The 14,820-nt window shown below is 35.6% G+C and overlaps 2 protein-coding genes across 3 annotated transcripts in view; both read right to left on the minus strand.

Annotated features, from left to right (window-relative positions):
• The window catches only part of LOC143446123 (uncharacterized), a 50,181-nt gene extending 49,637 nt beyond the window's left edge, over nucleotides 1-544 (minus strand). For both annotated transcript variants that reach the window (XM_076945621.1, XM_076945620.1), the window contains exon 1: nucleotides 327-544. In XM_076945621.1, the coding sequence (XP_076801736.1) occupies nucleotides 327-338 (12 nt within the window). In that variant the 5' untranslated portion in view covers nucleotides 339-544. The remainder of the gene's footprint in view (nucleotides 1-326) is intronic.
• A 10,234-nt stretch (nucleotides 545-10,778) lies between these two features.
• Nucleotides 10,779-14,437, minus strand: LOC143444896 (uncharacterized). The gene is made up of 2 exons (XM_076943689.1): nucleotides 14,029-14,437; nucleotides 10,779-11,159 (listed from the first exon to the last, which is right to left on the minus strand). The coding sequence occupies exons 1-2, from the start codon at nucleotides 14,047-14,049 to the stop codon at nucleotides 10,779-10,781; spliced, it is 402 nt and encodes a 133-aa protein (XP_076799804.1). The 5' UTR covers nucleotides 14,050-14,437.
• Nucleotides 14,438-14,820: the final 383 nt, after the last annotated feature.

A 14,820-nucleotide genomic window follows, 5' to 3' on the forward strand; every position in this document is an offset into this window, starting at 1 on the left:
ACAAGTGTCAAGACGTGTTTCATATAATATATTTTAACCACTCCACGCTATAATAATGAAATGACCCATGTACAAGTTTCAAGACGTGTTTCATATAATAATATTTAACCAAGTTATGCCGAATATGCAGCTAATTACTCGGACTCGGCATGATAGATAGTAGGCCAATTCGCCCTCGAATCCAACTCATCACTTGCAAAAATCTGGGCGTGGTTGAAGGTAGCATCTATGCTCATAATCATCTCGAATACTTTACAAATGAGGAGGCTTAGCGACCATGTTTAAAATATCTATTTATAAACACTTTTGATAGCAAACATACTCACAGCAATAACCATTCTTCGATTTTCTTTTTCTTCAATCTTTGCGAATGAAGTCCCAAACAAAAGTAAATAAACTTGTGAAGATTAAAGATAGTAGATTACATCAAGCTTGCAAAGCATCAGTGAAAATAGAAAATGCACTTTACCTCTTCGATTCTAGTACAGCAAACAATTAATGTATGATAACAAATAACCTACAGGAACTGTCAAATGGAATGTATTTGGTACTGAGTTCATAATTTTTTTTTTATTAAATTGGTGAATTCTATTATCATCTAGTTATCCTAGTACTAATAAATCATACAGAGTAAACTTAAAAACTGAGCGTAGGCTTGTGGTATGCACAAAAAATTAACCAGATTATATTTCAGGAAACATATTCCAGAATATGATACTACTAACAATGTTTGCTCAGACAAAGATGGAAAAATATTCGGCTGGTTCAGAATATAAATATGTAATACATTTCTTCTGGGATTTGCATTCGCTCATATGTAAAAGTATGATAGCTCATAAATGATGAACTACTGCAAAATAAAATGGTCGTGTAAACTAGAAATCAACTTGGCTAAGTTCAATGGGTCAAGTAAAGTTTGTCGTACATTTGGTGGTTTAGTTTTGAACTAGTTCTAATTCAAATTTTTTTTAGTTTGGGGGCCATGCAAATCTTCCGTGCTGTAGAAAAACTGAGTTCACAATTTGTATATATAAGACCCTTGAAACTTTGCCGTTTTTCTCTCATTCATTGATTAATATAAATGGATATTCTGGATTTTTCAGGGGGAAGAAAGATTAAAAAGCAGCACAGTATGCAATAGATATTATACGGGATGCATAATTACTATTGCTTCATGTTCAAAGGTTTCTGAAGACATTATTTTTATAATTTAGGCTACTGTTTTATAATAGTTTTTTCTTGAACTTAGTTAATTTTCTGCTTATAAGTTAAACCAAACACATCCATCTAAAAGTATAACTAGTTACCACATGTATGTACGCTAATAATTCTCCGCTGATTTGTTTGATGTGATTCAAACTAATTTTAGTTGCAAAAGATAAATTTCGACTACTAGTGAAGTATTTTAAACTATATATGAAGCAAGTAAAAGAAAGTGAATTTTTTATTACCAATAGCTAGTCAATTAACTCCATATTAGGACTATTTCATACTTGACATTGTTTGTCATGATGTGGTTGAAGTGTACAAAAAGCAGATATAAAATCCCTTTACTGTTATGCTGCAAAGTGCGATATTGTTTACTCCATTAATTATCATATTTACTGGGGTATGATCCGCACTATTTTTGAAAAATCACATACAAATGCAATATGATCTGGGTACCACAGAAAATCAAATGAACACGAATGCAGTGATAGAGATTAAGTAATCCTTAAATCATGGTAGCTTACTTATTTTGTATTATTTTTAATAAAATCTCACTTAAACTACTATATCTCTGTTTGGTGTCATGGACAAAAGACTTTGACAAAGCGTATGCAAAAATTATGTGGTAAGTTTCATGGGATGATATTGAGTTTATCTCCTGATATCAAACACTCAGGAACAAGTATTCATATTTGGTCAATAAATAATTTATTATCTCTGGAAACATATTTATGCACAGATACATCAATAAAAACATTTTGATAAAAAGCTTATGATATCCATTACTTATTTTTGTTATTGTAACATTTACGTTAGTGTCCATTATTTTTCTTAATTATACAAAATTTTCTCTTAACCTTCCGTCGAGCGCAATAGATTTTTGCATAACGTAATTTCGTTTATCTTGGATTCTGATTGGTGGAGATAAACCCGCATTTGAACCACCCTCATAAACCACGTGCCTATAACAATGTAAACATTAGTTGCAGATTCGAGATTGTAGAAGACAGATACAATGGATGAGATCTAGCAGGCACATTGCGCCCAAATATGGCAACAATGATAAGGGTATCTAAATTTTTAATGTTTACTTTACTTGTCTGAGAATGTCTGTTGTTATAAATGTACAAACAATGCATTGTGATTTACTCTTTATTTCAATGTTACTCCGTATTTTACTATTTTTCTGTTAAGCACATAGCATGCGATCGCGTAAGTTTACTCCATACATAAACCAAGTCTAATTCTTTGCTTGTTATATGGCTTATCTTAGACTACTGAACTAAAAAGACAAGTAAGAGATATTTTGATCATAACAAGGTAATATGTATGTTGGAAAATTCCAATGATGAGAAGGATTGTGATGACGGCAAAGATGATTTCATCTAGATATCGTATGTTCCAAAGCCCAAGAAAACTTTTATTCTGGTATCTACTCTACATGTGGACAAAGAAATTTACCGATTCAGAAGACCTACTAAAAGCATCAGCAATCACGTTTTACCATGCAACAAAAAGTTGTGTTGATACTGCAGACCAAATATGTGCTACATACAATGTCGCTCGAAACATAAAGCAATGGTCCATGGTAGTTTTTTTTGCCATGCTGAATATAGCTGGAATTAATAGTCAAATGGGAATGGGAATCTGGGGAATGGTTTTAAAACTGGCAGGAAGTCAAGACACAGGAAACACTCCACAACCACCAGCAAAAGGACAAGATGCTCTCCATGCAGCCGAGACAGCAGTTGCAGAAGGCTTTCAAGATACGAATAAAAGAAATGCCACATGGCGCTTTGCTTAGAGCATGCCAATTTTGTTTTTAAAATCATGCTTTACTGAAAGTGATACTAGAGAGCAAAGCAATTGAAGCCCAGTGAAAATGTATACATATATCATACTTCTACAAAACTTTGTTGCAGAAACATGTTCTATGCCAGATACATAACATATTGCAAATTGTACTTTTGATTTTTTTTTTGTTAAAAATTAATTAAATGGATAAAACTGATAGAAATGAGTTGAATTTTTAAAGCAGTAAACTAAACTCTCGATATATGATATTTCAAATTTTACAAAAATTTTTGACATGTGCCTGATAGACACATTGCGCCAGTACATGTAATAAATTGCATTGCGCCCTACCAAGGTTTAACTAACCTATTTCTAATTGCATTACTTAGGGTTTATTGCGATGAGCAGGCTATTCTTTGGCAACGTTGTTTGCTTGTGCGAAGGAGATTTTTTTGAAACAAATTAGTGCGAACAATGTATTTGAAAAGCACTGTCTCAAAAGAAGTAAAAGTGTTACTCGGTATCTCTCTCTTCCTTTCGTTTTGCGCTTTCTTTTCGACAATGTGTTTCTCCTATGGTCACGTTCCTTGAATTTCAATGTGCTGCGTATCTTTTATCGTATTTATGCCAAGCATCTTCAACATCCTAATTAAGCGAACTTTTTTGGAAACTTTCCAATTACAAGTTTGCTTGTGCATAAACTTGCAATAAGTCACACTTGGGTGAAACATAGTACTGTGACGGTTACGTCACGAATCATGAGTTGTTTTTCGAAATGCTTGAATTTTATTTTGGGATCATGTAATGCAGTTGTTGACCGGACTTAATTTCTCTTTAATGACGTCAGATAATTTCCTCGATTGAACTGGTGTGTCATATATATATACCGATGTAATGTGTGCAATCTTTCCTTTTTTACCGTTTTCACATGTTACCGAGCGCAATGTAACATTCAGTAAGCTTTGCCCGAAGGTGAAAGCCTTCGTGTCTGATAATAAATAAAAATGGGAACTTTATCATTTAGTAATATGCATAGACAGAATTAAGCAACTAACAGCATAGTCACGTCGTTTGAGAAATGAGAACTCATATCATCGAAGCAGAAGTAAAACAAGTTATCAACCATCAATCGTCCTCGCTCATATTCCAACAATAACCGCCAATGCACGCGGTCTTTATGACAGATATGTTTGTTGTGTAATACTTCACACGAGTAATACATAAACGAAATATTAATTTGTCATAGTACCTACCTACACTTTATTAGTAATAAAAGTTTTAAATAACAGCAACTACTTTTCAGGTAATTAGCAATATCCACTGTGATTTTATTGCAGGCCAAAAACATCAAATTAGCCGCACTGGTCCGCAAACAGACGCGGTGGCCGGTGAGTATAGATGTTTACAAAAACGATTAACTAGATTTGCTTCACGAGGCCTGTGCAAAATAAACATGACAAACGATGCACAACTAAATACAATAACGGGCAACTGTACTTTATGATTATTCTCGGTACCTAACTAGCTCAGAAATTAATTAGTTACTCTGGTAAATCTGAAACTTTCATAGTTTATTACATCGTAGACCTAATGCTATTGAGTTGCAATGCCAATAACGATTCGAATTAAGACTCACTACTTTTTGTTAATAATAATATGTACTGTATTATGTTTGGTGAACGTACAATGTATATATTGCAAATAGTATTGTCTGCCAACAATATCAAAGTCAATTACTTACCTCTTTGAGTTTCTTGGCGTGTGGCTTTTTTCAACTTAGTCATGAAACCTTATCAAATGTTATTGCTTAACCTAATAAAATTTATGCGTACAACAAATTGGGCTAAGACGATGTTTTTCACCTTTTTACGCAATTTATTGAAGTAGTAAGGCAGTAGCATTATATAAACGGCCCGCGGGCCGAATCCGGCCCGCCATGCGAAATCGTCCGGCCCGAGACATATTAATTAGTTATCACAAGAATACGACCCGCCGTGTCTTATTGAGTTTCAAACTGCAGTGTTTGAAAAAATTGTGGTATTGTTACGCCATAAGTACGTCGTACTAGTCTATTGTTACGCAATAAAACTGGTGAGAAGACGGTAGACTAGTATCTCGTAATAAGTACGAGATTGTCTGTAGAGTAGACTAGACTAGTCGTTATAGATATAAAGAGAGACGCACACCAGCTTTAACCTAAAGTTTGTTATAATTTAGGATGTTAGCGAAACGTCGAAAGGTTGATGATGAGTGCCGAGGTTTTAATGAAGAATGGACGGAAAAGTACTTTTCCATACTACACTTTGGTAAACCCACGTGCTTAATTTGCAATCAGTCTGTTTCTGTAAACAAGGAATTTAATATTAAGCGTCATTATGAGACAAAGCATTTGAAGCTTTCGGAGTACAGAGGCCAAACGAGAAAATACAAAATTAACTGTCTTAAACTCTGCTTGGAAAATCAGTGTAGTATATTTCAAAAGCAAAACACTGAATCAGAAAAAACACTCAGGCAAGCTATGAGGTCGCCAAAGTAATTGCAAAAAACATGAAACCTTTCACTGATAGTGATTACGTGAAAGACTGTTTGATGGCCGTTGTCGAAGTCATATGCCCGGAGAAAAAAAAATTATTCTCCGATGTTAGCCTTTCTGCAAGAACTGTCACCCGACGAATCGAAGAAATGTCACAGGATGTAAAAACTGGCCAACACGATTGTCTAAAAAATTTGCAACTTCAGGGGAAAAAACAACTGATACATGAGATGTGGAGGCACATACTCGCATTTGAAAGAAAACTGCGACTCTGGGAATGTCAACTGGACAAAGAAAATTATGTTCACTTTCCTATACTGGAGGAGAGCAAACCTAGTAGCAACACTGCATTTGTCACTGTGATACGAAATTTAATTACTGAATTTTCTTCACGCTTTGCCGACATTCGTTCTCTACAAAATAAATTCAGGCTATTCAGTACTCCGTTTGATGAGGACGCCAATAACATTCACGAAAAATTTCAAATGGACCTTATTGAAATGCAATGCAGTGACGAAGTGAAGGCAAAATTTCATACGAAGAGCATATCGCTGCTTGACTTTTACAAAACGTACCTTCTTGAAAGTGGTCTTTATCCTAGCTTGACCAACAATGCAAAAGAAATGGCATCGATGTTTGGTAGCACGTACACATGTGAAAAAATGTTTTCAACAATGAAATTCACGAAGAGCAAGCTAAGATCACGCATTTCCGACGCCCATTTAGAAAATGTTCTGGTTCTTGCTTCATCTGACTTGTCACCAGATGTTGAAAAACTTTCACAAAGCAACCAGCATCAAGTGTCACATTAATATTGTGTTGTTGAAGTGTGAATACATAAATTTTGCTCTTTTTGTGATTGGTATGATTGAGATTGCAGCAATGTAGCGTAATATACTCAAGTGAGTGTGAATTATAGGAGTAATGAAAATTCTGGCCCGCCAAAGAGTTGTACACTCGACATTTGGCCCGTGACTAGCAAAAGGTTGCCGACCCCTGACCTAAGGCATAACACCTGATAAAATAGAAAAAAGCACCAATAAATAATAAACAGCATTAGATGCTACAAAACGTTACAAAGCAAACAAACAACAACACACGAGCAATTCACATCAGAAGCTTCGTTGCCAACTCTCGTCTATTTATAGACTTGACATCATTTAATACACGCCTCAATGCAGCAAACTTTGGAACACGCCACTTGCTTCCTTTTCCCGGTTCGGTCCTCGAGGGACCTTTGATATGTTGTAGACAGGAAGAAAATAAATATCGCGCTGCGTTAATGATGTTTGCCTTCTTCAGCGAGATTTTGTTTTGCTGCATAAAAAAATTACCCGGGGTCTACCTGGCAAATCGTCCTTGAATTTGTTGACTATAGTGCGGTCATATCTATAATCTTGCACCATAGCGCACCGGATGGGCTTAAGCCGAAATAGTTTTCCAATACATTGCCCTAACTAATTTTCAACTTTCTGTTCGAGAGCAGGTTTTCGACCTCTGCTGATAATAAGCTGATCTTCTTTAACTCGTTTCACCCTTTTTTTTAGTGAAACCCTCTGGCATATTTCATGCTAGGCTAAACTAAGTGTCTCCCCTTATCTCGATTACTTAAGCTGCAACGATACTCCAATAACTTTTCTCTTTTTGCGGTCACCACAATTATGATATCATCTTTTGCATTCCTATCAGGAGAGCTTTTATTACTCACCACGCTGAAAGCGAAAATGATAAGGCTGAGTGATTTTGAAGTTATAAGGCAGTAAGCGCTTTAATGCCAGCAGTAGAAGTGTGCCTTTTAACGACAACTACAAGGTAGCTTTTCATTCACAATTCGAAAGTAGCGACCCACTTTTCATCTCTTAAATCAGGGGTTCTTAACCTTTTTATAGTCGTGGCCCACTTTCTTTTGCTCTTGGCCCACTTTCAATGCTGATCAGCTAAATTTTGGACCTGGACCTGAACCTGGAGTTTTGGGCGACACAAAATCATATAAATCATTATCACTTAAATGGTATAATTTGATCAAACAACAATGCTAATTTGGACGTTACAAAATTGTCACCAACTAAATAAAACTAAAATTTTCACCAACTTTATAATTTTCCAAATAGCTATGTGGCCCACCAGTTAAGAACCCATGTCTTAAATGGTTAAAGGCTTTACCATCCTATTTCATAATTTAGTGAGTCATAGGCGGAAATAAACTGCTTTATGAAACATATTTAACATATAAGATGAAGGTTTACATTTTAAAAGACATTAAAGAAAAAAACTTCAGTCACGTGAAAAGTCATTTCAAGACCACTCAGGTGATCTGCGTTTTTTAATGTGCGAAATGTGTACCAAATTCAAGAGCATGTTACTGTGTCTGACTCTGCGGAAGATTGAAAAATGTTTTACCTGTGATCGAAGATTAAGACCCTGCATTAGTAAATGACATAAAAACTTCTTCGCATTACCAGCGGAGAACGTGCAACAACAAAGTTCAGACAGCCAATACAAAACATGTTATTGGCCTAAAATCAATAGCCTGACAAAATACATTCAGATAAGAAGGTCAGACCACAAGCAGTGACCTTATCTTTATCGTGTGGTTAGATGTAAGATGGGTCATAAAAAGTATAAAGGCGATAATTTCTTTTTTGTTTGTTTGTTATAATGATCGGTTCGCATTTTTTTGGGGACAAATCTGTGTTTATTATTGAATCTTAAAACGCACATGTCAAAATTATCAAGGGTTCAAAGTGATGAACATTTTTGTCTCAAATGCAGTCTAACTAATTTCAGGGGAAACGTTTCTACATTAAAACTTCAATCCAAGAATAGGCACGGAAATGATCCCAACTTTGACATCAGTAAAAACATAATTAGGTCTGATCACGTCACGCAGTGGAATATCAAAAATTGCTATCAACAGCTCATAAAGAACAGGAAGAACAAACTTCGAATGCAACCGAAGTGGAAAATAATGTCGTTTACTTTTCTACATGACAACAGTCTACGTGAAAACATTCAACAATGCCAATTTAAATACAAAAAAATTGTTGCTCAAATGTAATCACAACGTAATTGTTAGGCATAAATTAAAAAAACACGCATGGCTGCGTATGTTTCACTTCTTAGTGATACTGTAGGACAGCAGAAGTTTCTATCCCCATGGAAAACAAGAAGTTAAGGTAATTTATTACATGAAAGAACAAACTATCAACTCGGTATATATAACTAACTATAATAATCATATATATATAACTATATATAAAATACAACAGTGGTTCTTAATCTTAACATGGGGTATGTAAAAAGGTTTTGGTAAGTTGGCGAATGTCATGAAAGGTTTTTTTAGTTGATTGCTGAACCGATTATTATTCAATAGGATAATCGGTCATTATGATGTCATAATAAGTTACATATTAATAATATGAGGTGCTTTGCCAAGTGCATTAATGGTATGTAACACGTGATGACGGTATGGTTCTGCAAGGTAACAAAGGCTACATACATGGTAATACGTATATACACTGTTGATTAAGTAATGAGATCATTAGAATAGTTTTATCACAAGATCTCTATATCGGTAAAGAAGTAATAGAAAAATAACATTCAAAGATTAACTCGTAAACTGAAAGTCTTGCAGAGGTTGGTAATACAGATGCTGAGTTTATCGGTCTTAACTTATGTTATTTTGACCTAATTTGCCTGTGGAATTAATTGTCTGACTCTATTGTTGCGTGCGGTTAGAATTCTCTAACCTCTGGTCAGCCGAAAGTTAGCAATATTACAACAGATATAGTTTACAAGAAAAGTTTTTTATTGTAGGTGCTGTACACTTTCTCAATATTACGCATAACCAAAAACATAGTAATACCACTGCTAATAAGATGTCTATTGAATTGCAATCACCATGACTAGCGTAGTACGGTCGTACAACTCTCTGTATCTCTCCGTCTGATCACTTTTCGCATAGAAGTTCGAGCTTATAAAATGTGGAGCGATGTGAGCGGAAATATCCGACAAAAAAAACACGAACATTACAAAACGTGTAAGGAGAAAAACGTGCGTTTTGAAACAACCTGGTAACGTACTAAAAGGAGTTTTCACACGAAGTTATTCAGTGCAAGTTTTCAAAGATCCAACGATAATTGCAGTGTTATCAAAAAACAGAACTCCAATCAATAACTGGAAAACTCTTTTCCAAGAATTATGTAATGGTATTAAAATAACTGGAAAGCTCTTTTCCAAGAATGACGTAATGGTATTAAAAATGCCACCCAGGCCGCTAGATTCCTCCCCGCTACGGAAGGAAAAAGATAACAATTAAAATGTAACATACTGATAATAACAAGGGTGAGCATTCACAAACAACAGTCGTGTAATGGAGTTATAGACAAATGAATGAATAAGTTTATTTACAGATGATAAAATAACTACATGTTGGAGGGTAACTCCGAGAGCAACAGGTTTTGCAAATATTGTTTGAACTGTTCGTATTGCAGTGTAGCGATCGTGATAATAATTGCAATAACTTATATAATTGGCATTTTGCATGAGTTTTTGCATTTTCTCCAGTTTAGATAATGTAATGTTTGCAAAGCTGCGTAGTCGTGTTAAGCAGTTATTCAAACAAAGGACTTTAAAATGTTTCAAGTAGCATTGTATTTTACCGCGTAACGTCGATGGTACTTTGGTCAAAGTTTCGGTATAATAGAAGATGTAACATAGCTTGTACGTAGCAATGTATTGTTTCCTAGTAATCTTTATTCAATCGTAGTTCCAAATTGACATGTGACGTAGTTAAGTGTGTCAAGTGGTTTTCTGTACACGATGTAAATCGATTTGAATTCTTTGTGATAAAAGCTTAGATTGTAACATTTGACAAGTAGATACGTTTGACTGTATGGCTAATTTGGCAAGCGCTCATTGGTTAATACTGGAGTATAAAAGCAAATGTTTGGTTTAAATCGACCCTCTTGGAAATTCTCTTCTCTCTGAGTTATTTCCTTTGTTCTGCTGAATTGAAGTTATTACTGAATTATTCGGAATTGGGATCATGGTGTAAACATTTCTAATTCGATACAACCTATTCGGAAAATATAACAATTAGACCTTATATGAAGTTGGTGTTGATTTGAAGAAGCAATATAGAAACAGTAAACGCAACGGAGTCAAAGATAATTATCTCGGAGTCAAACAGTAAGACTATCAGGCTTGGCTTAGGCCAAACCTAAAGCCTAAACACCCGACACTACCACCATCCCCATAGCAGAGTTTCATCATTCATCATTTCGTCAATAAACTGCAGCAAATGGGCCAAATGGACAGCAGATGTGGCTGCTATCATGGTAAAGATTTTTTCCACTAAATGAAATTGTGGAACCAGCTGGAACGTTTCCTCCAGTCGCTGGAACCAAAGTAGTAGATCCTCAGCCGAAGTGGTTGGTGGCGCAGGAAATGCAAGAATCGGCACTGAAATGTCTTTTCCATACAGCTGAAATTGTTTGTGTACTGGCCGAAGCACCGTTCTTTGCCAATCCGCCAGATCAGCGCGCCGGGGCATGAAGGAACTAGAGCCTTGTTCCCCAGGTCTGATGATCGGTAGTTGCGGTTTCGGTAGTTTCCATTGACTCTATAAATAAACTAATATTTATATACTCTCTTCGAGTAGCCCGATTGCGTCATCTGACGATAGGTTTAATGGTAACGCTTTTTTGTCTTGGGCTTTGTTTTCTTTGCTTTATTAATTGTGAGCAATTGAAAAAGCTTACGCCTAGCTGCTTTGGATGTCTGGTTTTCTAAGCAAAAATATTCAATTTCACCATTTTTTTTTCTCGTTTTCATTCGCTTGTTTTAAAGTAAGCCATGCGTTGTACATCGGTTCCTCACTTTTAATCTTGTTCTCAAATCTATTAATTATTGAACAATGATTTTTCTTTGGATGTCAAGCTTAACTCCAAAGATTCTAATCTTGCTGGGGATCTTCTTCTCAGTGGAGACAATACCTCAAGAAACTGTTTTTTGGGGGTTTCTGTCGTGACTATGCTTGGATTAAAAGAGATTGACCGACCAGCAATATCTACATTTTCTCCTTCCTTCGAAGCACTGGTTGAAACTGTATACGTTTTAAATGATTCATCTCACGTGTTTTCTTCGGCCACCACCGGTGCAGTGTTCAGGTCAAAAGAATTATACCAAATCGTTGAGTAAATCGTCGGATAGATTCTGATCATGTAAATTTAAAAAAGTAAAAAAGTAATCATGCGTGGCTGCAGAAGTAATTGGAGCACTTGGGGAAGACGTCGACACATCATTGCAGATGCCGGAAGGAAAAGAAGCCATTGGGAGTAACGTGATGTAACAACCACTATTTCGTCTATTGACCATAAACCACAAGCTTTGAAAGATTCTTTGATTGTCACGGGCTCTGAACTTTTTTGCAAAGTAATGGTAAGTGCTTTACTACAAGTAAAACCGGACAACAACGCGTACTTATGATATCTATGGAAGTTACTATAGAAACAATGTACACTATTGATTTCAATATACGTAATCTAAAAACATAAGTTTAATTAGGATAAACTAAGTTGTTGCTTAGGTAGTACAGTTTTGGTTGTAGTAGGATTGGTAATGACAATAAAATGGTATGCAAAGTCATCCGTATATAGCAAACAGTTTTAATCGACTACAGTAATTCTACCCCAAAATGGAATCGGTAGGCTGGATAAAAATTTTTTTTGGCTGCCACAAGGCTATTTCCCCAGGAAAAGTCGTACATTCGAAGCTATTTTTTACAGTTAGTTGTAAACTCAACTTTAATGTTATAAAAAATTAACTTATACCCAACTACCTTGTAAATTAACTTTAATTAAACCTTAAATCCACTATTTGCATAACGATTCTTTTTGCCTAACCGTTTATCATTAACAACAGGCTGTGACTGCGTGACCTACTTTTGGTTAAATAGTCACTCTCTCTTTAATCTAGTCTATTGTTGTTGTAATTTTTGGAACTATTAATTGCAACATCTATTATTGTCTGAAAAGTTAAAACACTGCTTCCGGCAAATCCGGATCTCCCGGCTTCGTTATGCACACACTACGAGTTAATTCAATTACAATAACGCACCGGATATTGGCATGTGATAAAATCAATAGCTGTGAGGGTTGGGGGAAACAATGAAATGATTTAGATTTTTGTTTCGGGAAAAACAATTTTCGACACTTGCATACAGAATCCTAGTTTTGTACACTGATGATACCGGTAGTTGTAGTCAATTTAAATTGAAGGACAAACTCAAAAATAATTAATTAAACAACCTGGCATTCCTTTGCCTTAAATCTCAGAATAGGCTAGTAACCTACCGGCCGTACTGCAGAGTATGGGCTTATTCAGCAAGATGTTATGTGCACCAAACAACCAAAAATGACAAGTGTGGTTATACAGAAATGCTCGGATGCACCAATTCATAAGTCATTTTATTTTTTGTCAAAAGCATGGTGGGGCCGAAAAGATCAAGCCAGTTGTTATTAGCGTGTGCCAATAAACAGGAAAAAGTGATAAAGCTGAAAGGCTTAAAAAGTGCTCAAAAAAATTAAGGTCATAATTGCTAAACCCATTAACACCAGAAATGTGTGGTTCACAAATACACAATAATGTTTGCATTTTGACTAATTCAAACTCTAAATCAATTAAAAATTAAGTGGCATAAGTTCTTTCCCAGTTATACAAATTGCAAAATTATGCACTTGAAGTGTGCCACTGTACCTCATTGAAAGCAGTATTAAGTGCACCTATCAGAGTAATGGTACATATCAGTCGATAAGGCGGCCTTCATACCTAAGAGGAAGATTTTGACGATTACAACGTCACACTATGAACTTAATATGCTTGGACTTGCTGAGGTTTCATTCAAATACTGTATGGTACATGGTATATAATCATCTTTATCCTCAGACTGAGGAAAGTCTTTGCACAACTTAAATTCCGGGACCATTACTCAAACTCTGATTACCAAACTAGTCTTTGTGGAAGTTCCAATTGTCACACAATTTTTAGTTTTCTTCTTGATTTTTGTAATGATGCCCAAATTTATAACTGTTCATCAGGTCCATTGAACAGCATCAAGTATCGTTAGTGCTTTGCTCAAGGGCATTGTAATGGTACGCCACTGAGTATTGAACACGGAGCTCTGCCTGCTTTATTGCGAGCCCCGCACCCTAACCACTCAGGTATCGAGCCGACAGATAGTTTTAAAATATGAAAGCAATGCCATATATAAATACAAGTAGAAACAATGAATTAACAGGAACAAACGGACAAAACCTTGAGGGCTTGAAACTGGCAAAGTGTATATGAGGTGTACCATTCTACAACTATAATAAGTTTGCTACCATATTTTTTCCTCCTCATAGTCAATTATTAAAAGTGGTATCACAATCTTTATCTTTAAACTGATGGTAATCTTTGCATGATTTAAACTTAGACTTGCCAAGACTTACCAAGCTTGTCCTTTGTGCCATTTTTGATGGATACACCTTTTTTAATTATTTTTTGTTATTGCCTGAACTCGGAATAGTTCACCAGGACCACCTAAAAAAACAAGCTTCGTTCATACTTTGATATGGTATGGTAATCTTTATCGTCGAACTGAGGATAATTTTTGCACGACTTAGACCCGTTGATTATTCCTTATTGCTCGAACTATAGTTACCTAGCTAGCCTATGTTCGAGTCACGTTTTTCACACATTTTTAATCTATAGTATTGCCTAAATTTAGAACTGTCCACCCGGTTCACTAAATAGGAGCAAGTGTGGTTAATGCCTTGCCCAACAACATTACAATGATATGACGCCACAGATCCTGGGTTGCATTTGTTACGCGGCCAGCACTCAAACCACTCGGCTATTGAGCTGAGGACATTTGGTAACACAAAAACTGGCAACTTGACAGTGACAATTGTGCCACATATATTCTCAATTCACTTACTCCTGTTCACCATAATGTTGCTGTTTAATCTTAATGAAATAAAATAAATAATGATGAATTTGATGTTTTTTTTGTTAATTTGTGCCTAACTGTATCGTTCCTGGTTTGGTTTAACGGTACTGTAGCAGTTTTGGTTAATGTAAACATTATGATACGCACGCATATTATGACCATAATGGTCTGTTTCCAGGATGGTCATAATAAGCTACTGTAAAGGCTACTGTATACCAGTACTGGGGAGACTTGAAATCATTTAAATGCAGTATTCTAATTCAGCGCCACCAGGTCACAGAAAGATAAATTT

The sequence above is a fragment of the Clavelina lepadiformis genome, chromosome 2 (genome assembly GCF_947623445.1).
Source record: "Clavelina lepadiformis chromosome 2, kaClaLepa1.1, whole genome shotgun sequence".
NCBI lineage: Eukaryota > Metazoa > Chordata > Ascidiacea > Aplousobranchia > Clavelinidae > Clavelina > Clavelina lepadiformis.